General features: G+C 40.1%; 1 protein-coding gene across 1 annotated transcript; it reads right to left on the bottom strand.

Annotated features, from left to right (window-relative positions):
* Window positions 1-327: 327 nt before the first annotated feature.
* CLTRN (collectrin, amino acid transport regulator) lies at window positions 328-20,229 on the bottom strand. Its single transcript, XM_009980112.2, has 6 exons — window positions 20,163-20,229; window positions 19,724-19,782; window positions 13,923-14,008; window positions 7,200-7,316; window positions 4,193-4,387; window positions 328-484 (listed from the first exon to the last, which is right to left on the bottom strand). Exons 1-6 carry the CDS (start codon window positions 20,227-20,229, stop codon window positions 328-330), a joined length of 681 nt encoding a protein of 226 aa, XP_009978414.1.
* Between the last annotated feature and the right edge of the window lie 2,312 nt (window positions 20,230-22,541).

The raw sequence follows: 22,541 nt of genomic DNA, 5'->3' as shown, positions 1-22,541 counted from the left end.
ATATCAGGGAGAAACAAGCAATAGACATATTTAAATAATCATTAAAAATTAAACACCTGACACAAGGCAGGTTTCAACCCTGTTCTGCCACACGTCTTCTGGAAATCTTTAATGGATATCATTTGAGGTCTTCTCATTTGCTCTGCTCATGAACAGAAGCTTTGTAATGGAGGTTTGAGTGTATACATTATCAGCAAAAGGTTCTCTCGAGGGAAATTAAGTGAAAGGACATTTTTCTTGTCTTCATGTTTGACATTCAGGAGTGGTGTCAAGATAAGGTAGGCACAGGAGTCTTTCAGAAAACCGCCAGATAGGAATGGCAGCATTTCATAAGGACGTGAACCGTTCATCATCAGCTGCAAAGACTCCATTAAAGTGGCCTGCTTTTAAATCCAACGTTTCACAAGGAATCCCATTTTCTACTGTTACTGTCACTTCACCTTTCTCTTCTAATTTTTCTCTCTCTGTTGACTCTTTATTCTTTCTAAAAACAAGGAAGAGAAAACCATCTTATTCTGTTGACCTGCAGCGCTCCACCGCAATTCCACAGAGACAAAACTGCACATTTATTCAGAAGTTTATCATAGGTTATATCTGAAAGGCATAATCTGGTGCTCCTCTCTGCTGTTGTAAATATAACAGGAAAGGTGGGAAGCCCTGGTTTGAGGTCAGGATTAGGAATCAGAAAACCTAGAGTAAACATGTTGTAAGTATGTTATAAATGTTACTTCATCTACTTATTCCCTAAAATGACTGGAGGATGCAGAAGGAAAAGTTGGTGTAAAACAAAAATGGAAAAAATCTCTAAATCTCTTTTTGCTTTACATCAGGAAGGACTGCATGAAACATCTAGTCTGACCCTGTTATGTATGTCATAGATTTCACCCCATGATGTGGACAAATTAAAACATATTTTTTAGAAATGGATCAGCTTTAGACTTTAGCCTCCAAATGTGGAAACTTGAGTGCCCTCACACTCCTTGATGATTTTCTTCAGAAGTTAGGTACTCTTAATGCTGCAAATGTGCATTTTTAGTTCAAACTTCATTAACAGCCACCTTCCTAGACAGTATTTTATGCTTTTCTTTTCTAGATCACACAGTTGCATGACTTTCATTTTTTTCAGTCTCCAGTTCTCACCAAAAGCATATTAAAATAGTTGCTGAATAAAATTCGCTAAAAATACAACCACAAGAAAACGTAATACAGAAATAACAGTCAACATGTCAACATGTTCCTTTAATTCCAGATTTATTCTGACCTTGAGATCTACTAGTTCATAGTTGAAAAACCTGCTGCACTTTACAGCCTGCAGCATCAGCAGTTTCAGAGGATAAGAAACTCAAAGGTCAGCTCCACTGCTTCTTCCTATCCTGCAACAAGTACTGTAACAATCTGACTCAGGACAATCGTAACAACTTGACTCAGTGTAACTGCTAATAACAGCAATATTAACAATAATAAAATTTTATTGGCCTTTGGGAGATTCTTGGCATTACAGACTTGTGAAAAATAAACGTAGAGGGTAGTGGTGGAAAGCTCTGATCTCTGGCTGCTGTATCTGCTCTTACAGTGATAAAAGGAGTGTTCTTTAATACAAAAACTGTGGGTGCAGAACATAAAAGAAGATACTAACAAGCAGATTCAAAAGAAATAAGAGGAGTAGGAGAAGTGTAGAACTCATTGCCATAGGAATTCAGAGAAGCCAAAAATTTTTATGAGTCCAAGGGGAGACTCAACAAGTTAAGGGAAGAGAAAACATTGTGGGTTATCCAATACACGAAGAACAAATCCAGCTCAGGAAGGCCTCCAGCTGCAAATTAGATGCTGGGAGAGTAATAGAGGGAAACACTGTGTGTGCTTACTGTGTTTTTACTCTTCCCAAGGCAAATGTTTATGGGCTCTGCTGTAGATGGGATTTTAGGGGGTTAGGAGTAGACTTCCATCTAGTTCAGCATAGCTAGTAGAGGATGGTCCTGCCCTGGGTATGTGCCAAATCTATTCTCAGAGAGGGAGGTGTCCTATTACTGCAATGACAGGAGAACAACAGCAGGATGGGAGACAGCGTGTCTGATCCAGCTGACTGTAGAATCAAGGGCTACAATCACACGGAGCTCTTCAAGTGGCAGGCAACTGCAGCTTGCAATTTTACATGTTGGCAGTGATGCACTGTGAAGACCTAATTAAGAAAATCTTTAAGTTCAAGAAATGACGCACGAGCCTAACTCATTACTGAAAATCCATTATAGGCCAATCATGTGCTTCCCTTCCACCCTGAGTACCAACAGCCTGAAGCACATGCTTTTGGGCTTATCTGAACCGGGGTATTTAACTGGTACTTTAAAGGCCTATAAACAGAAAATGCCAGATTTATGAGAAGTCAACACCATCCTTGAGGCCAGATTTCCTACACAGCTTACTATGCAACTGAGCTGCCATTATGCCAGGTCTGGACAGGTTTCCAAGAAAACTCATTACTGGACATGCTGCAGTCTTTGACAATCTGGTCACGTACTTTGGTGCCTGAAAAAGAGATGAGTGCTTTCAAAATTTTCTTCTCTGATGTCTGGCTCTTCTTTTGAGAAGCCAAATAGCCCAGACTATCCCTTCTATCTTTCCAGTCTTTGCAACAGTAGAAGGAAAAGATGTATGCATGGTTTACCCTCTCTGTCACTCCCCCACCCCTTCCTGTAGATGCCATTGATGTGAACGGAGGGTTAGAGTTCAATCATGGATGAATCTGCTCTGAGAAGAGGTTGTACATAAAGGCAGAGTAGGGAAACAGTGGGAGAAGTGAAAAGGAGCATAACAACAAAAAGGAAAACATGAGACAGAGAGGATGCCAAGTGACTGCAGGCAGGCAGCAACAAGCCATATTACTGGTAGTATGACAATAAGAGCATGCAGTTTACACCATATTGAGGGGAACTGCTCAAGCTCAGTTGAGTTATTTTGAAAATTCAAAGTTCATTAAATTGCAAATTCATGCAACTCTTCTGAACACAAAACATAACTGCAGGGTTTCTGACTACACTAATAAGAGTTCTCTAGGAGAAGCACTTACCCTTCACAGTAAGTGGTGTTTTTTTTTTCTGAGGTCTTTTAACGTCGTTCTTCGAGGTAATATGGAGGCAGAAAGGAAAAGTCTCCACAATACACCACTTTTCATATATGAATCCCTTGTTCTGACATATTTGGAGATGCAGTCCACCATATAGTCAATAATTTTAACATTTTCTAGTTGTCAGCAGAAATTTACCCTTTATCAGTTCTTCTGCTGCTCCTGTATGACTCTCTTGCTGAAGTCAGAATTTTGTGTTAACCTAACCTCTGTGGCAGCCTAAAGCATGGCAGAAGCTGAACTTCTACAGCAGAATCGCAGCTCAGCTGAGAAATTTCTATTCCTTATGCCTAAGTGTGAGCCAACACAGATGGCAGGACCAAAACTCCACCTACCTTCTGTCTTGCTCCAACATGCTTACATGAGGGAAGCATGAATAGCCTTCTCTTTTTCACCAGTGCCACCACAGGGCAGAAACTGAGAGGAAGAGAGCACATCTCTCTCCTGCCTTACTGCCAAACAGCAGACATCTAGGCTCATGGAGAGATTTGGTCATGAACCTGTGAAGGGCTGGGTATTTTGGACTCATCAGGTCATGAATGGTAGGTGAAACCATGCACCATTCCATTGAGCAGGCCTTCTTCAGCCATACATTAATAATTATTGTGCTCTCTACCAAAGCTTCTCAAACTGCAGCAGCAAATTTTTTTTAGACCTGCCAGCTTTTGACACTGCTACCCTGGAAGGGGCACAGTCACTGTCAGCCTTCTCCCTCTTGGTAGCTATTTGCGTAGTCTGTGAGAGGGGGCCTACCTGTGGCACACTGAACCTTGAGAAGAATGACAGTAAATGTCTTTGTAAAACTATCATCTCTAGTTAGGTAGCCTCCAGGATCATATTCTTATACTCCTTATTTCCTGATTACACCCCAGCATTACTAAGGCATCTATACATCACAGTTAAAAATTTCAACCCCTTTCCTCAGAAAAGGACTCATCAGTTATCTTTACCTATGAAGGGAAACAGGGCATAGCTATAATTCCTCTGAGGCTGATCTGAAAAGCAAACCCAGCCCAGCTGACTTAACTTGGCAGTATTCAGCTAAAACAGAAGAAAAGCTAAGCTGCTTACTTCTTGTGTTGCTGAATCCCTGTAACAATGAGGAAAATAATTCCAGCCACAATGAGACAAAGAACAACACCAAAAACAATAAGCCAGACAGGCGTGGAGGGTTCAACAGGAGGTGATAAGGTTGAGGTTATCTTCAAGAACTGCAGTGTTTTGTCACTCAGTAGGAAGGCACTGTTGATTCTGTTCCGGTTCATCCTTCACAAAAACACAAAGAACATCGCAAGTCTTTATTAAGGTATTTTACAAGTTAAAAAGATAGAAGAAAAAAAAGGAATTTTCAAGTATGTGCTGCAAGTCTGGCAGAGCTGAATTTGATCCAGCATAATGTTGGTAGGATTATGCAGACCTTCACTTTAGCATAGACCTTGTCAGTAAACTGTAGACATTCACACTTACGGGGTTTTGAACACCAGACTTGCGTACATACTTATCTGAAAAATTGGGAAATATAGATGAGATATGAAGTACAGTATTATTATTTATTTATGGTTTGGACCATGTGCTGAAGACATAGTAGGTTGTAATCTGTAAGGGTTGCTCTGTTGTCTTGCTCATGCAGCATTCAAGATTAGCATGGGGGTGGCAGACCTACCCTGCAATGCTCAGAGGATTTACTTATCGGTGCCCCTCAGTTCCTCAGACTGAACCATCCTGAACGTTATGGGCAGGTACATCCTCTTTTGCTGCTGTAGATTTTCTTAGGTCCATGAGGTGCAGGATACGATGTGGTCCAGAATACCAAAGTCCAGAAGAATCCACCCCTATTGCCAACATGTCCTTCTTTCCTGCAGGATGCAGCTAAAGGGATTTGTACTTTGCACATATTTTCCATTATGAGAAACCGTAAGTCTGAGAAATATGTTTTTTCATATGAGTAGTACAACTGTTACCCTTTAATGGATATCTTAACCCACACTCACTATTTCTAAGCATTTGCAGGTACTTCTGGATCTGAAACTAAGCAGTCTTGAAAGGCTTTAGCAGTATGTTTCATTAGCTTTCCCAAAATGTTGAAAAAATCTTTTGAGAAACTGTAATACATATATTCATCTTGAGAGATTCTTTTTGATTGCAGTTGTATGGTTTACAGCAGCTCTTTCTTGTATACAGTTTGATTTATTTACCATAAAGCAAGTACTTCCTAAGAGCAGATATATGGGAAATACAGATAAGATTTTGCAAATTTCTTTTCTTGGAAATCATAATGTTTGACTGTCCCTTAAACAGGAAGTTCTTAGCCTTAACAGAAAGCTAGCATTCCTGGAGAGGACTGAAAGCCATGGCATACTATAAGAGTCATTATACAGTAAGCTGTCTTTGATTTAGAAAACATTTTCATCCTTAGTGATATGAAAGGATCATTGTGGACAGCTGAAATAAGCATTGTTCACCCTCATCTAATGGCTGGAGTTACAGAATTATGTGCTGAAACACATGCAGGCAACTACAGGTGCATTTCGTGTTTGTGTATGCGTAAATATATCTTATGTATATTTATGTAAGACCCTGGGTCTCATACAGAGCTCTGAGAAGGTTTACCTTCCTCTTTTTCTTACTTTGTAGAGAATCTCTTGCAATAAAATTCTGGTCCATGGGTAGTGTTCTTATGTGCTACTGTAGTATGAAGAATTAGAATAATGGTTTAGTATGGAAGTCTGCAATCAGAAGCAATTGAATAAAAAGTATTGTAGTTTTATAGACCATTTTATTTCTTGTTTTTCAGTTAAGTAAGAATTAAAACTTTTCATAAATACCATATTCTTTATTGGGTGACAGACAACAGTTAAAAACCAAACATACTATAATAGCATCCAATTTCTGTGGCAAACAGGGCACATAAAAGACTTAAATAAATCAGCTTATGCTGCTGAATGTATCAAAGAATAACAGAAATGCAAAAACCCTGCATTCCAGCACTCTTACAGAGAGCTTCAGTGAATAAATAATCTGCTTCTTCCATTAATGCTATGAAGCTATTGTTCGGTGCCTCTGTAGGAAATAGTTTAATCTGCTCATAAGCTTAAAAATTAATCTTTCCAAAAGAACGCATACTCATTCATCAGGAATTAGGCATTACACCTCCATAGAGATAACATGAATTTTCAAGACAAAGTACAGAATGTCTGAAAACAAAGAGGTCTGTTTTCCACTCCGTGCTTGAGAAACGTACGTGAGTTATGCTGCTGGTGGGAGTCATCCCTATAAACCCCTTATGTAGGTTTGGTGGACCATTGAAATCAGATTACCCATTTTTTTCTTTTTCCCTCTTCAGCTCCACAGTCTTGCTGTTATTGGCTATAGAATGTGATATTTAGCAGAAAGCAAACTGATTGGTACCGCATGGTACTTTGTACAAGCAATGCCCAGCTACAATATCAACTGGCATTCTAGAAAGAGCTGGTATGAAAAGAATGTGAGTATAAGATTGTTCAAGCCAAGCTGGGACACAGCCAGCTCTGCTCATGGAGAGTTCACACGAACTCTTCTCATGTGAAAGCTGACTTCTCAATTAAGTCAGACGAACGCCACTTTAGAAGCACCGAAAGGGAGCCTACGGGCATTAGTCCAGGTGTAGGTGTGCATGTGGCATGCAATTAAAGTCAGATGATATAAATCCCACCCAGAAAGTGTGCACTTCTGTCATCTGAGGGAGAAGGCACTCTCGCTGGGCAATGCAGTAGCTGGATGAGAGCAGCATATGTGCCACGCACCAGATAGCGAATTACAGATAGGGCTCTGGAAAGGGACTAGATTTCTTTCAAGGCTCCAGCATTAAGAGAGGCTCCTTCCAAAGTTATAACCCCAAGGCCTGCATGCTTTGCATTCTAAGGAATTGTTAAAAATCCTCTTGATCTCACATGCATGAAAGAATACTGACCCCTTGGTGTTTTAACTACTTGGATTAGTTCATCCTTAAAGAGGCAGAGTGCTCATTCATATAAGGCCCAGAGAGAGAAAGCATCCTCAGTCAGCAAGGAAGAAAAGGCTGCAGAAGCAGTGACTGTACCTGATGGCTGCCTCTACCTCAGTTCCAGGAACAGTTGTCACATTTTCAGAAGAATCTGTTACCACAAACCAGAATGATACCCGATCGGTCACATTGCAGAGCAGCACATTGGAAATTCTGCAGGTAGTTAAAACAAAAATCATCATTAAAGAAGCATGAAAGGAATTATTGAGACATTTTAAATTTACTTAAAATATTGCTTTCATCTAAAGGGGCAAAAATTCTTACTTTTTAAACAGTTAACAGTTAATGCTCAAGGAAGAAATATCACTCACAGCATTTCCCATTTCCCAATACGATTAAAAAAAAAATGCTTACTGAGACCAAACTTGAGTCTTCCAATGAATTTCTGAATCTATTACAAAATTCATGATCTTGGACATATACTTAGCATAATAAAATGGAAAAATACATATTTGTGTTTTAAACATCAGGGTAGTGACAAAGGCCATATAATGGGGCAAATGCATTGGTGAACTAAGAATTTTGGTTTTGACAGCTAATAACACAGGAACTGGGCATAGGGGATTCACCTATGATTTTCAAGTGAGTGTAGTCCTTCTATAGGGTACAGTTGTTGGAGGCTGTATTTAGGCTACATTTAGACACTACTGGCATTGGCCTATGCCCTTTAGCTTATGCTATGACAAATATTTCTCTTATCTGTTTTAAAAGAAGATTGCTCAGCTTTATGAGAAGTTAATAGTGGAAAGGCACTGTCATGCAGCTTCTCATGGCACACTACATAAAAAGCGTGCAAAATGTCTTTTAAATGCCTTTTTTCAGGCACTTAAAATTTTTCTTTTCTACCACTAATACTAGTAAATGGTAGAACAATCATTAGAAAAACCTCATGGAATGACATCATTGTGGGTATTTAAACTTAAGAAGCGAAGGCTAATACATTAGTATCCTAAATATAATAGTGACTGAGGATAGATGGTGTCCTCATGTTCTTCTGTCTGTTCCTAGTTTATTCACACGACTAAGAAACAAACCAGACAAACTCCTGTAATATACAGGAATTGTATAAGGTGCCATTTATTACAGCATGGCAAGTAACATAGTATGCATCGCAAAAGGACAAAGTCTTTATGAATTCAATGACAGATAGCTAGAGAGATAAAAATGGAAAAAAATATTTAGTTCGATATCATTAATAAATAACCCCAAGAATTTGGCTCAGGACTCAGATTTACTGGCCACGTCCGAGCAGCGAGCAGATATTCTGAAAGTCCAGGACCAAGAATTAGGATCATTTGTATTGCCAGAGAGCAGCTTGGACTGAGTTCACCTTTGGACAAGGTCTACTTGGCCATAGGCACAACAGGCGCCACTTGGGACAATCAGTCTTCAGATACACCTGCTTTTCTGGAAAAAGGAAACCCTGCGGTGAGCCAGAAAAGAAGAATGCAGCTCCTCTTTTCATTAACTCCAGTGATGTTGGTAGCGCTCGTTACTGACTAGTATAATTGGTTTGAAAGTTTGGCCTGCCCATCATCAAAACACGAGTTTTAACACGGCCTTTCCAGCCTCTGCTCCTTCTCAGGAGGAACCTCCCCTGCCGCAGAGCTCTGTTTTGCAGTGCCATCTGCTGGCTAATTAGACTTATAATTAAATGACCTCTGCAGTGGCCTGAGGAGCTGGAAGCATGAGGTACGAAAGAATGTAAGGGAGCCAAAATTGCCAGTGAGTGTTTGGTCTCCATCCCGAAAAGAACGGGTTCGCTTTTAAGGCAGGACGGGCAGTAGTTCATGATGGATGTTTTGCAGAAGTATTTTACTTCTTCTGAAAGCTTTTTCAGGTGATATTTTGGGTGCCTTGAGTAGTGCAACCTTTTGTTTTGCAGAGAAGGTATATATTCCATAGAGATACGCAATAAAACGGAAAGTAATGATTTTGCAAAGCTGAAATACCCACTTTTTCCTCTCTGGAACCATGTCAATTTTACAAATATAGAGAATTTTTATGGATAAAAGAGGAAAGCCATCCTCTGGAATTTGAGAGATGTTCACATCAGTTTGCTGGCAACAGTCAGAAGATGAAAGCAGATTTATTCCTCCCAAAACAAAAGCAAAGCAAAAAATTTACAGGAGAGAGGAAAAAAAGAGTCTGCTTTGGCTGGTGGCTGACAAACTCTTGCTGACTTCACAGAATATCTAAAATTGTATCTGCAGAGGAAATTTTCCATCAGGGGAATTTATAACAGTAGGACCTAAAGCTTCATGTTACTGCAGTTCTTAAAGCTGGGATTTCTGTGGCGCAATCAAAAACTGGTCCAGGTAGAAAAATCCAGGTTCGTGTTGCCCTACAGGTGTTCTTGAAATGGGGTAAATGAGGAAAGTTCGATCCCCACAGAGAAAGATGCATTTGGTAGATAAAGACTGGCAGAATACTCTGACTTTCTCATTCAGAGACTCAAAGAGACTCTTCGGCCTGGGGTCTTCCCTACAGTGCCAAGGCTTTCAGCATGAGATCGGGCAGTTGGTCATCATTAGGGGCAGCATCTCTCTCCAGAACAAACAGCATTGAATCAATGGAGTAGCAAGGCTTACACCAGGATACGTAAATGTTGCCTCCTTTCTGCTCTTTGTTGGGTCTAAAGCCCTTGCTCCATTATAAGCATCCAAAACCCGGTTTCACTGCCATCACTTTTTCATCAGTGGAATCTGAACGCTATAAATCCTTCCCGGCTCCAAAGACAATAATACCACTCCCAAGAAGTTCAAAGGGGATTGAATAAACACCAAAACAGGCTGGTTCAACAAGCACCAATGTGGCAATTTCTTTGCAGCAGGTATGCCTTTTTTTTATTTCCCCTGTGCTATTCGCACACAGGTTTGATTCACGGCGTGCAGCAGCATTACAAAACTATGCCTTTACACTGGTTAGATCTGAGAAACCTGACTTCTCCATGCACACATGCATACATGTAGACATCTTTTTATTTCCTTAGCAGGTGATAGGCTTTTGTTATGGGGATTATAGGAGACATCATCAAAATGATGAGATCCTGGTTCTGCCTTATGGCACCATGGCAAAAGTCCAAAATTGCATTTGCTTTAATATATGCAAGTGAACATCAGTGAGTAGAGTGCAGGGAACTCTGCAGTTCCTTGGCCTGAAACACCATCGCTGCTCCTTATGGAGATTTAAAGGATTGTCTAAGGATAAGAAATTGCTGCCAGAGACTCAAAGAGGACTGGGTGCCTACAGTGGCCATTAGCTTGTGGGAGAACCACGGCCCCAAGTCCCAAGCACCTATCTCCAGATTTCCCAAAAGCATCAGGCCTCTTACAACCCAGTGCTGTGTAGCTGCTCCTGCAGAGGAACGTTGTTTTCTTCCTTCTTGTGAACAGCAGCCGTGGGATCACCTTGATTTAACAGCTTTAACTCTAGAAGCTTATTTTGTTGTTCTAAATGGTCACAATATTTCTAGTATCAAAGTACCCTGTCTTAGGAAGATAGATAATGTTGATGAATTATTTTCTGGTCACTCCATGAGGAAAACTGCAGCTTTTTTAATCTACAAATAGGGGGAAGATGTACCAAAAGTAGATTCTGTTACTTGATCAAAAGTAATTGTGATTACATTCTTTCTGCTCTAAAGATTAACTAGTCTCAGGCCCAAAAGAGATGTGTACTATTTCAAATTAGTCACAGATTAGAGAAATCAGGGTTACTAACACAGGCTACAGACAATCATTTTTTTAACACTGAGAGACCAAAGGTTGGCTTATATAGTTCATGAATGTACGTCTTGAGAATGAATTGAAAGGCCATATACAGAGCAGGAATTAAAGGTTTTTTATTTTTCCACTGAAAAAGAAGTATTCATTTTATCTATATTAATAATTACTGAGTAATTTGATGGATTGTGTCTTTCTTCAGTTTCGCACAAACGTGAAAATTTGACAAGCCTTTCAAACATTAAACACAGCTCCACGATTTATTAAATTTCAGTTTAGAAATTAACTTTAGACAACTTGAGATGTAATGTGCAATCCTGTCCATTTTGCATTGCATCAGTCCGTGGTTACAGAAGGGCAACAACAGCATCAACTGCTGTTTCCAGCAGCACATTCAAATGCTTGTCATTACAGCTTCAGAAGCCTAACAAAAGGTGACTTTGGATCTCAAAAATGACAGGACAGGCTGCAACAATAGTTATGCTGATCCACCAGACAAATTAACTGCGGCCTGGTCCAGCTTGCTGAAGTCAATGGCATTTGGTTTCATGTGGGAGTTAGTTACTGCAGGGCTGTGGGTGTGTTAGAAATTAATAGGATGTTAAAGGGAAGGTTTGTCACATCCTGATTATGGCCCTGTGCAGAATTTATACCCTGGCAGAACCAGTATTTAGTTGTGTAAAATGCTGGTGAATTTTTCATAAGTCTTTATTTTGACAAAAATATTCAATTAACCAGATGCAAAATTTGGGTAAATTTAGATGCTACTAGAATGCAGTCACCAGCAATTTGTTTGTTCTTTTATGACGGAATAATTGATGGTTGGTCTTTTACAGCTCCTGAAGAAAATCTGCTGGCATTAATCTGTAAAAGTTCATGTAATGTAATTTATTTGCTACAAGCTCCTGCCTCTGCCTCCCTCTTCGCCACACTGCAAGCCCCCACCACCGCACACTGCTCTGCCCTCTGGGATGATGAGTGTTCCCACACCTCCATATCCATCACAGAGGAGATGGATCACCCTCCTTCTTCTGTACCTTGTTCCTTCCAGCTGCCAGCCAGGGGGGTGGGGAAAGGAGTGCGTTATTTCCAGGACTTCTAACAGGGTGGAGGCTTTCATAGCTTTCCCGCTCCCACATAACAGGCAGGTTATTTGGGGTGTGTTAGGAGGTTCATCTAGCTCTCCATTACAGAAGAGGGATTCTGAAGTCCCTTGGGATTTGAAGGAGATCTATGGATAGGAAACTCCTCAGCCTGCTGCCTAGTAAGTCACATCAGGTCTCATTGCTGCAGAGCTGTACTACAGCTGACATGCTGTCTACACATGACCCCAAAGGTACCTAGAAGTCCAAGAAAATTTATTAGTTATACCTCCAAGGTACGCCCAAACAAGTTAGACCCCATGAGGAAGTCCTGAACCATCTTAAAAAGAGGAAATGATGCTTCCACCTAGCTGTTTCCAAATACTATACTGACTTCTCCTTTTGACAAAATTAGTAGCAGGAAATTATTGATGTGTGCAACTCCACCTCCAAACTGGAGTAACACTGACACTATCATATTTGTCCAGGAAACGGAATTAAATAAGCATAAATTCTGTGATTTCTCAGAGTCGATAGAGATAAATTTCATTAAAATTTTAACTCGCTTCATATTGGCTTGGTTTTTTCCCTTTCCTGCACCAAGACTTCTAGTATTAGTTGAGTCTGCAAAGAGTCATGGTGCTTGAGGAGGAAAAACATCACTGGCTTCTGACACAGGTTTTTTCTGTGTAAAAGCACCATGACTTTGAAGGAAGAGAATAATTTAAAAAAAGGACTGGGACTAAAATAAGTATACAAAAGTAAATCTTTATGGATCAGATACTGGATGAAAACTCTGCTAATTTGAAAACCTGAGAAAAAGTACTGCATAATCACCTTCAATTAGCTTGTATCTCAAACTGATTTTTTGTGTCATTTTAATCGCGTGCAGTAGCGTACTTGGCTGTTTTCGTTAAGCTTGGTGTAATAGCTCTCTTGCTCAAAGGAGACAACTTCTGAGAAATAAAAATGAAACAGCAAGGAACGAAACACTCCTGTTATATGGAAGAGGAAAGTATCTTCTATTTAAAAGAAAGTGTGGCAGCCACAATAATCACCATGTGACTAAAGTTAACTAATATCTTTGCAAATGTGGAATATGCTTCATCTGATGCAAATGACAGCCTGAAGCAGGTTTTTTTTGAGTAAATTGAGAACCTTCTGCTCATTAGCCTACCAGAACCATAAATCTTTCCTTTGAGATTGAAAAACAATGAAAAAATAATAGGCCTCTAGAAATACATTTACAAGGTTTTTTGTTTAAGAAAGATAAGAACTCATTGAAAACACAGCTTGCTAAATGGTCTGTCTAATCTGGTATCTAATTTCCTAAGTAGCAAGAATCAGAAGCCTGAGAAGAATATTCAATACCTCAGGGTATATTTAATCCCCAAACCAATTAAAGGCTGATTTATGTCTGAACTGCAACATCTGAAACTTCTTGATGTTAGGTAACTCAACCGCTGCAATATTAGGGATAGATACCCCCAGCAGAACACAACACTAGCATAACTATCTACCCTCCAGTTCTCTGAGTCAGCTCATCTTCAGCATACTGCCGAAGCTGTGCTCTAAGAAAACATGCACCAAAGCTGCTTATTCAAGGATCTATACTGTATTTCTTGATCTTGCCAGTGTGTCCCTTCGCCTCCTCCCAGCATGGTCTCCAGAAGGTATCATGCCTTACTGCCAGATTCTGCTAGAGTGGATTGGCACAATCCCACTGAGATCCACAGCTGTGACACTTCACGTCGACAGGGATACTGGTCCAAAGACAGAACATTGCTTAAGACAGAGACTGTGATGTTTAACGTATATCTGGTGTCAAAATACTGGAACAGTCTGTTGTCAGAAACTGCGTATAACGATTTCTGCAGTTCAGCACAGCAGAGTATGGGCCACTATGTGCAGCACTGTTAATATGTATAAGGCAAATCAGAGTAGATGCTTACTGAGTTGTGCTCTTGCTGGAGTATCTTCTCATTGCAAAAGCCACCATTGCTTTGAAGAGGTACTCTTCATTAGCATCCCAGGCGTACTGTAAAGAAAGATGGAAAATAATCAGTTTCAGCAGCAGTGCTGGCAGTACAGAGAGGGAAAGGAGTCACTGAACTTGAAATGCTATATTGATGAAGAAAATGAATAAATTCTCTGGTTCCACTACGAAAATAAAGCCCTGCTCAGTATTTAGTGTGCACAAAGGACTTTTTCTAACGGCTGTTATAAAGTGCCCTATAAAGTGCAAAGAATGTTTCCAAAAACTGAATGAACTGAATGTTGCTGAAAGCTGACCAAACTGGAGATGTAAAGTTTCTTATACCAAAGACTAGGCACGTTACTAGAATTCTCCCTACACAGCTGCACCCATGGTCTTGCCTCTTTTGCTGGATAAGCTCTGCTAAAGTAGAAGGTTTAAATCCACTCTCAAAGACCGTTTGGCTCTGCCCAAAAATATAAAAAGAAAAAAAAAAAGTGTGAATGTTGAAGGTACTTTCTGGGATTTAGATGTCAGGACTCCAGGAAATTAAATGAGACTATGGCCTTATTGCTGCACGCCATCCTTGCAACAGGAAGACAGACTCAACTGTAGCACAAATTACTACATCGCATGTGAGACAAAAGTAAGAAAAGAGCATCCTTACTACTTCAATAAGAAGTAAAATGCAGGCTCCAAAAACCGTTCTCTGTTGTCTTGATGAAAAATCGTGCTGCCATAATTTCACTTTTCTGAGATAGCTTCTGTGGGTTCCCCTGGGCTTTCATTCACATACACAATTCTAATGACCTGTAAGAACTGCACCTATTACATTTTTATAACAAGAGCCATGACTGAAGCATACCGATTGAATTTCCCCTTTCAGTAGATTACAAAGATTAATAGTTTCTTGGAATGATATTAATGGAGGTTAAAGGCAGCTTTCTTCAGTCAATCAGAACACAAATCTAATCTTTAACTTTCAACATTAAAAAAATCTGCACTGTAATCATCCAAACCAGAAACCCAATGGTGTGGATACTTAATCCTGTTGGCTACTTAGACCTACTTTTTCATGGGCTTTTATAACACATTCAAAAACCACCAAAGCACATCAAAAAGCAGTTGAGTACACAGCACTGAAAACGCTAAATCTTAATTCTGGTTTTTAAATTCTGATATTGGATGCATGGAGCTGCAACCTCTCCACAGAAAGAAGGAATCCAACTTCCAGGCATCAGCCCTTATTTTGCTCTGACACCCTGTGGACTAGGAACATAAGCAGGGAAGCAAGCAGTCATGTAAAGGGCAGAAAGTCATACTGATCATATTTATCATCCCTAGACAAATGACGGGTTGTGACATAAGCTCTTTGAGATTTGGTAGGACAAGGACAACAAAGCTGAGCAACAGACAACTTCAATAGCATTAAAATCCAGATGCAGTGCTGAAAATCTGGGTTCTGACTCACCACTCTTGCCTTGTGAATTAAGGGAGGTATAAGCACACTGTGATAAGGCATGCCAGTCTGGGAACTAAAACTGAAAAATAAAAAGAGAGACTTTTCGAAAATAAATTATAAAAGCTTGTATTTTGATCCCACCGCACTGATGAAAACGTGCCAGTAATGACAGCAACTAGTACTAAAAGAGATAACATAGTAGAGGACCTAATACAGATGAGAGCCATAAAACTATTTATTGTAATTTTAAAGACATCAGTATTTAAACCATGGAGCACAATTTGCAGCACTAAAAGGGAAGATCTTCCTTTTTCTGTGTGTAGTACTGTTGACTGAATCCCTACACGCCATCTGCAATCTTTAAGATAGGGTCCAAAAAGACAGAAAAAAAAATCACTTGTTATCCACTGGATTAAACCAGCTGTAGAGATAATTTAATCAGTTGTCTCAAAAATGGATAATGATGAAGCACACTCCATTTGACACTTGCACAGACACGAATGCAATGCAGCACTACCAAGTATATGTACTTGATATGTTCATGTTTAGTGCAGTACATGCACAATTGGTCACTAACAAGTATTCAGTTTTCATAAATAATGCAGTATCTTAAAGCTTCTTTAAGTCAAAGTAACAAACAGGGTATCTCAAAACAGGGAAGATAATTTGGAATGAGGAACTCCAGCTCTAGCTGAAAGAGTAAGCACTTTAAAAAAGACAGAATAAACAGAAAGGTGCAAGAAATGGAGAAGGAGAGCAGCAGAGAAAGTTCAGCAGAAATCATGAGTCTGCTGAGTGAAGAGAAGATGCTGCAGACAACTTTCTGGGCAGAAGGGCAAGAAGCCCCAGGAAAACAGTGATCAGATGGGAGGTAGAGGAGATGGAGATGGGTGTGGTCTCCATATGAACAAGAACCCCTGTACACGACTGCATGCAGGAATATGCAGGGGGAAGTGACATAATGAGAAGGAAAAGTATGGCAAGAATACTTTTGAGCTGATAAACTCTATCAACTCAGGACAAGTGGGCACGAATTGCCAGAAGGCAATTTCTAATCCTCAGCTTTCTCCAGTCAGAGGGATAGGTGCAAAGAAACCTGAATCGTTCTACGATGGGGCTTTATCAGTTCCATCTTTATCCTCCAATTGCAAAGGCCTGGACCGCAGCTGACGACTGAGGATGTTGCTTCTGTTCTTATGTTCCTATGAAGTGCAGCTATTGATGCACATTTTGTGCTGCTATAGAGGAAATGTATTAAATATCATTTACAACCACACACTATAAACATATGATAATTCTGTTATCAACGAAACCTTACATTATGGTATCAGAACTATTAATGTTTACCATCATCTTTGCTCTACAAAGGAACGGACAAAAAGACCTTGGCTCAGTTGCACTTGCCATCCTTTACATGTTAAGGAGGAGCAGAATCAGACACAGCTGACTGTGAAAGCCAGTCTTAAGTGCCTGCTAGTGAAAGAGGAGGTTGATGAGATAATGGATAAAAGATGATGAGCACAGATTGTCGGTGGGATGAAATGCTATAGCAGCGCTCTAAGGAAGACAAAAATTAAGCTCGTAGAATGAGATTATAATGTCACAAGACTTCCCTGAGCAACCTGATCTGATTTCAGTATTGACCTGGCTTTGAGCAGCAGGGGACTAGGGACCCTCCAAGGTTCCTTCCCTCCTAAACAGTTCTGTGCTTTAACTAGACAGCCATTCAGACTGCAGTGTGGCTATGGACACACGAACCCATTTCTGGGCCCCATTTGGTGGCAAGACACCAGGTGCACGTCAGCCTTTCTCCCCTTCCTCTTTTACCCTGAAAACAGCCCAAATACATGAACCAGAAGGGCAGTGCACCTTCTACTTCAGCTGGCTACAGCCCCTGATGTCACAGCTCTTTGACTCTTAGGGTTAAACTGAGCAGTGACACAGAGTTATGCAGACTTTTCAGTGCACATCACTTCTGCTCACTCCCTAGTTGTCTTTGGCCCTTTTGAATTAACTCTCTACCACTCTGCTAACTCCACGAGTAGGAAGCAACTATGACTACCAGCTATTCCAGAAGCCACTCATAGAGTCAACACCATCCTCACAGAGACTCATTGATCACCTTCCTTCCATTTAGGCTTACAGATACCACGTTTTCTCCCATCAGTCAGCAAACAACATCTCTGTCAAGTACACCCATTATTTGCAAATAAAATAACAGCTAAATACTTACTGTATCTTAGCTGCTCTTTCCAGCTCCATTATGATAAGAACTATATGCATACATTAAATGGCACTACCTGCCTCAAAGTACAGCCTGTCTTGTGAACAAATTAAAATATTGTGTCCTGTCTTTATTGGCCTCACAAAAAGTGGATGGCATGCACTAAACAATGTGGAAAACTACACTAACCCATTTCCTATGCCCTTGAACGTATGTTGGAGTTATCCTGCCAGTCCTAGAACAAAATGTCCACAGTGTCAGGGTTTTCTGTTACCATCTAGCTTGAAGTGACTTGGAAATGAATGAAACAGAATTCAGTAGAAGAGCATCATGCCAAGATAGTCTAAGCTGGCTGCATCCTATTGTGATATCATGACAGTATTACATTTTAATTTGCTAAAATAAAAAAATAAAATAAAAAAAGGAAAGTGTTCCAAATTCTTCAAAATGAATTTCAGTTTGATAGTAGTTTCGGTTTTCAATTTCAGTCACTTGCAGAGAAGATTGCAATGGCTATGAAAAGGAACTACTATCTATGCACTTAGTAAATTGTTCATTATTTGTGGGTAATTTTGTATGGCATCATACCACTTTCAGCATGTTTTTGTTCTAAAATGCTCTTCTAGATTGTCTCATTCTTAGGCCTTTCACATACTTTCTTATATGAAATAAACTACCATCTATCTATAAAAAAACAATAGACTCCTCAGTTACAGCTTTTTTCTTGTAATATGAAGTGCCTTTAAGATTAACGATTTGTATCATACCCTTTTTGGATGAAAAATAAAAAAAAAATCACAAATGATCAAACAAAACCCCCTTATTTTATTACCGTTGGAGAAGTAAACAGAACTAAGAAAGAACATTATGGGAAGTGTAATTTTCATTCTTTGCTACTATTTTGAACCAAGATTAAATCAAAATATTAGCAGTTACTATCAATAGGGGTTTCAATAATGATTTAGACAATTTTTCAGCCACATGATTACGCTATTTTTAATAAATTTTTAAACAGACAGGCTCACTCTACTGTTTACTTAAAGCCTCTCACCCAAGAGAATTGACTTCAACACGAATTTCCACAAATACTTTAGTATATATTTTGAATATTTCTTCCCAGTTTGTCTGGTTTATGAAGTTACCAGCAGAATTAGGTCCCTGCTAAAATTAGTTTAAATTACCTGATATTTCAAGGTAATTTTAGAATGGCTTCTACAGTCAGAGGGAGATTGTCATACCTCAAGTCTCTTACAACATGTAATGCTTGTTTTTTCCCAGACCTGCTAACATAATCAGACACTAGGCTTCTAGTGGAGATGACTGTCCAAGACATTTCATATCTAATTTTATGCTGAGCCTTGTAACAGGCTGCAAATTTGCTCTATGCATTCAAAACTGCAAAGTACTAGGCTCTGCCATATCTCATAGCGCTTTAGATCAGGGAGGACCATTCTGCCATCTAATCTCCCAATCTCTTATGTATCACAGACCCTTATTGCTCACACCAGTATTTCTACATTAAGCCCAAGGGCTTGAATTAAACCAAAGCACTTCAGTCCTCATGAGACTGTGCACCACCAGCAGAGAAGAAAGGCCACTATCCGAAGTGCTACCTAAGTGGGGAACTGATGAGATATGCTTTAATGATCTCTACAGATCATGCTTGTCTGAGAGCCTGACACAAAGTCCCATTTCATAAAGACCTAACAATCTTTTTCTGCTTCTCCTCCCAGACATGCTTAACTTTACAACACTCTCAAGCAGAAGTGCTTTTCTCAAAACACAGATTTATGCAGCACCTGTCATGCATAAAGTGTAACATCTCTACTGTCTTTCCAGGAAAAAAAAAAAATCTGTCAGAAAATTATCTTCGTGAAAAGGCAAGCTATATACTTCTTTTAAAGGATGCCATTTAAGGAGTGGGCTACTGAAATGTCAAGAAATGGATGCCTGGCTCATGACTTGAGCAAGCTATTATAATCAACACTTCAGAACAAATTACTTACGCTGCCTTCAGAAATTTTACAGTATATATGCCTACTATTTTGGCAGATATTCAGTTAGGAAGAATATGTGAAGATACTTTACTTACTGCATTATCTCCCAAAGCTGTTTTGATACTAAGCCGTACTTTGAAAGCATTCTGTGCATCTGACACAAAGAGAAAAAAGCAAACATACATTGATAGTCAGCCAAAATGGGATTTTAAATCATTTACTTCTCTAATTATTTCACAAACGGCAGCTTCTAAATGTGTCTTAACAGATCACCTGGTTAGAAGAACAGAAGTTACTACCATGAAAAATGCTGCAGCCCTACAGGGTCTCAGTGAGGTTTACCATGACCTCTTAAAGTGAGATCAACTTCTGTACTTAATTTGAAAACTGATAAAAGAAGCGAATGCTCAGCGTTTCAATCTTCAAACTGGAGACAACCAGTTAAAATAAAAATCTGAGAAGCTGGCAGCTTTGTAGGCATAAACTCATAGCTACGTTTACCTGGGGAAGGATGGGATCAGCTCCAAAACTTACCTGGCTTGCAGAGCTCAGCATGAGCAATGGCAACTACAGGGAGAGTAAGCAGCAAAACCCGTAACATCCTGTCAGCGTGGAAAGGTTGAGGCAAAAAGAAGTGAGTCTCCCCTGTAAAGCACTCTTAAACTTTCTGTGACCCAGGATTAAAGCATCAGCAGCACAAGTGAGCAACCAAGTAAAAGGTTTAATAATTAACCCTGCTATTTTAGCTAAAACAGACACTAGAAACAACTGTCTTCCGTTAGTCATTTACTACCTTTCTCTGTAGTAAAAAAAAAAAAAAAAAAAAAAAAAGCCATAAGAAGTTTTTAATTTTCCTTCTTCCTTTTCAGAAGAATACAAAACTTCACACAGTGCTCCAGGCCAACCTTTTTTTCCCACCAGATGCACCGTCAGGCAGGCACACGAGACGCCTGAGGGACGTTGCAGCAGAGCAGTCGGCGATTGTGGTGGCGGGATGCTCTGCCGTTACCCACAGCAGGTGAATTTGAAGCTCGGCTCCCACCAGATCCCAAAGGAAGCTGTCACCCACCTTCCTTGGGAAACTGACTCTCCCCACAGAGGACCCTTGAGGATAAACAAGGACTAGGCACCTTTTTCATCCCTCCAAAAGAAATGCATGATGAACGCAGAAGCCCTTGCCCCAAAAAACAGGGCTCCAGATTTGTTCCTCATTTGCCTTTGAATGGACAGCACTTCTGACGGGCTGACCTGGTCGCCCCAGTGCTGTGATCCCCCCATCCCTGACCCAGCCTCACTCCTGTGTTCTGGCTCAGGAGCTTGCTCAAGCCTGGCAGAGCAAACACCTCGTTCCACATTAAAAAACACCACATCTGAGGCATTGCTTTGCACGAATAGAACAGTTATAAAGGTGGAGAACTGCTCTCTGGCTGTCAGAAGACCATTACGGTAGCAACCAGAGTAAGAGGTGCAATAGAAGGACTCTGTAGGGAAGCATGTTGAATAAAGACATATTCTTGTTTTGTAGACATGACACGCTGTGTATACATACACGCACACATGTATGGAAATATTTTAATGACGCACTCTACATTATTAGTCAAATGTTTACCAAGACAAACAAATAAATGCAGAGAAGAAAGAATTCAAAACTGAAATATATCACATGTACTTTAAAACTTTTTGCAATCTGGGCAGCAAGAGAGGATTATTTTATTCCACTCTGGTGCTGTACTCTCCCTGTAGCCATTCTGATTAATGGTTAGTTCCTAAATTGAAGATTGCTTCAAAATTACTTCCAGTTGATCCTTCAGCACTGAGAAGTGTGTCTTGAGACTGCAAACCCAAAGATCTTCGTAAGAATGACTACCAGTGAGAAAATTTTACTTAACTGTGGGACTGAATTTATGGAAAACAATAACCAGCATTTACTACATAAGAATACCTGGACTTTCGGGTAACAGAGAACTTACTGTTTCACTAATTTAATCTTATTTTTAGAAGCCACTGTGAAAGGACTTGATATCCCATCCTTAAAAGTCATTAAATCATGCTGATCCCTGGGCATCCGTTTACTCTCGCTAGGCAACCAGTTCCGAGTACAAAACTATTGGACACACTATCTGCTTTGACGTTCAATCTACGCCTATGGAAACAAAAAAGAGATGTATTTATTTCTAATAACAGCTTAAATTAACACGCTGTATGTACATGCATCAAAAGGAGAGCACTACAAAATTTTTCTGTAAAATCTGTAATTTAAGAAAATCTTGAAAGAACAGGAAAGTAATCAGTTTCATGCTAAATTCATGTGTGGTGCTTCAATAATGAGCGTTTCAACTTTGTTGTACCTCTGGGGAAAATACTGGAGAACTTAGGAAGAGAGCGGAAAAGCCAAGCGTTGTTTCCCTGCTGCCAGAAGGCAAATGGAACTGAGCGTCAGTAGACGGCATCACCACTTCTCCCCGCTGTGAACCACTGTAAATCAGTTCTTTCCCTCGGAATCACATGCTGTCAATCGAAGGCACACGACGCCCAGCAGGAACAACCTCGGAGGACATGACTGGATTCGCTGATCAGGGCTGCTGACTTCCAGCCAGGATGGCTGATTTTCCCCAATTTGTCTTGCTGTCAAGCAGCAAGACGAATGATTTTTTCCAGCAGAGAGGGGAGGAGGCCAGGAGAAGAAGCAGTGTGATAAACACTCCAGCTCAGAGCTCACAGGGAGAGCATCGTGCAGTAGATATATACGTGCACGGCAACTTGGACTCGTGCCAAACGCATTCAGCTGACTGCCCATGTGCTTATCCGGTTGTACACGCACAGAGCACTCACTGCACACAAGCAACCGATTGCCGCACGTCTATACGTCTTTTTCCAAAGCCAGCGTGTTTTTTAAGCAAGCCAGGTGGACAA

Source organism: Tauraco erythrolophus, chromosome 1, assembly GCF_009769465.1.
Source record: "Tauraco erythrolophus isolate bTauEry1 chromosome 1, bTauEry1.pri, whole genome shotgun sequence".
NCBI lineage: Eukaryota > Metazoa > Chordata > Aves > Musophagiformes > Musophagidae > Tauraco > Tauraco erythrolophus.
The sequence above is the reverse complement of the archived record's forward strand: the minus strand, read 5'-3'. Positions and strand labels throughout refer to the sequence as shown.

Bases quoted from the DNA above. Each gene is read 5' to 3' on its own strand.
- CLTRN (XM_009980112.2), bottom strand. From the start codon at position 20,229: ATGTTACGGGTTTTGCTGCTTACTCTCCCTGTAGTTGCCATTGCTCAT. The intron at 4,388-7,199 runs GTACAGTCACTG...GTTTTTGTGAAG, and splicing joins GAGGTAGAGGCAGCCATCAG to GATGAACCGGAACAGAATCA. The intron at 485-4,192 runs GTAAGCAGCTTA...CCTTGTTTTTAG, and splicing joins GGGATTCAGCAACACAAGAA to AAAGAATAAAGAGTCAACAG.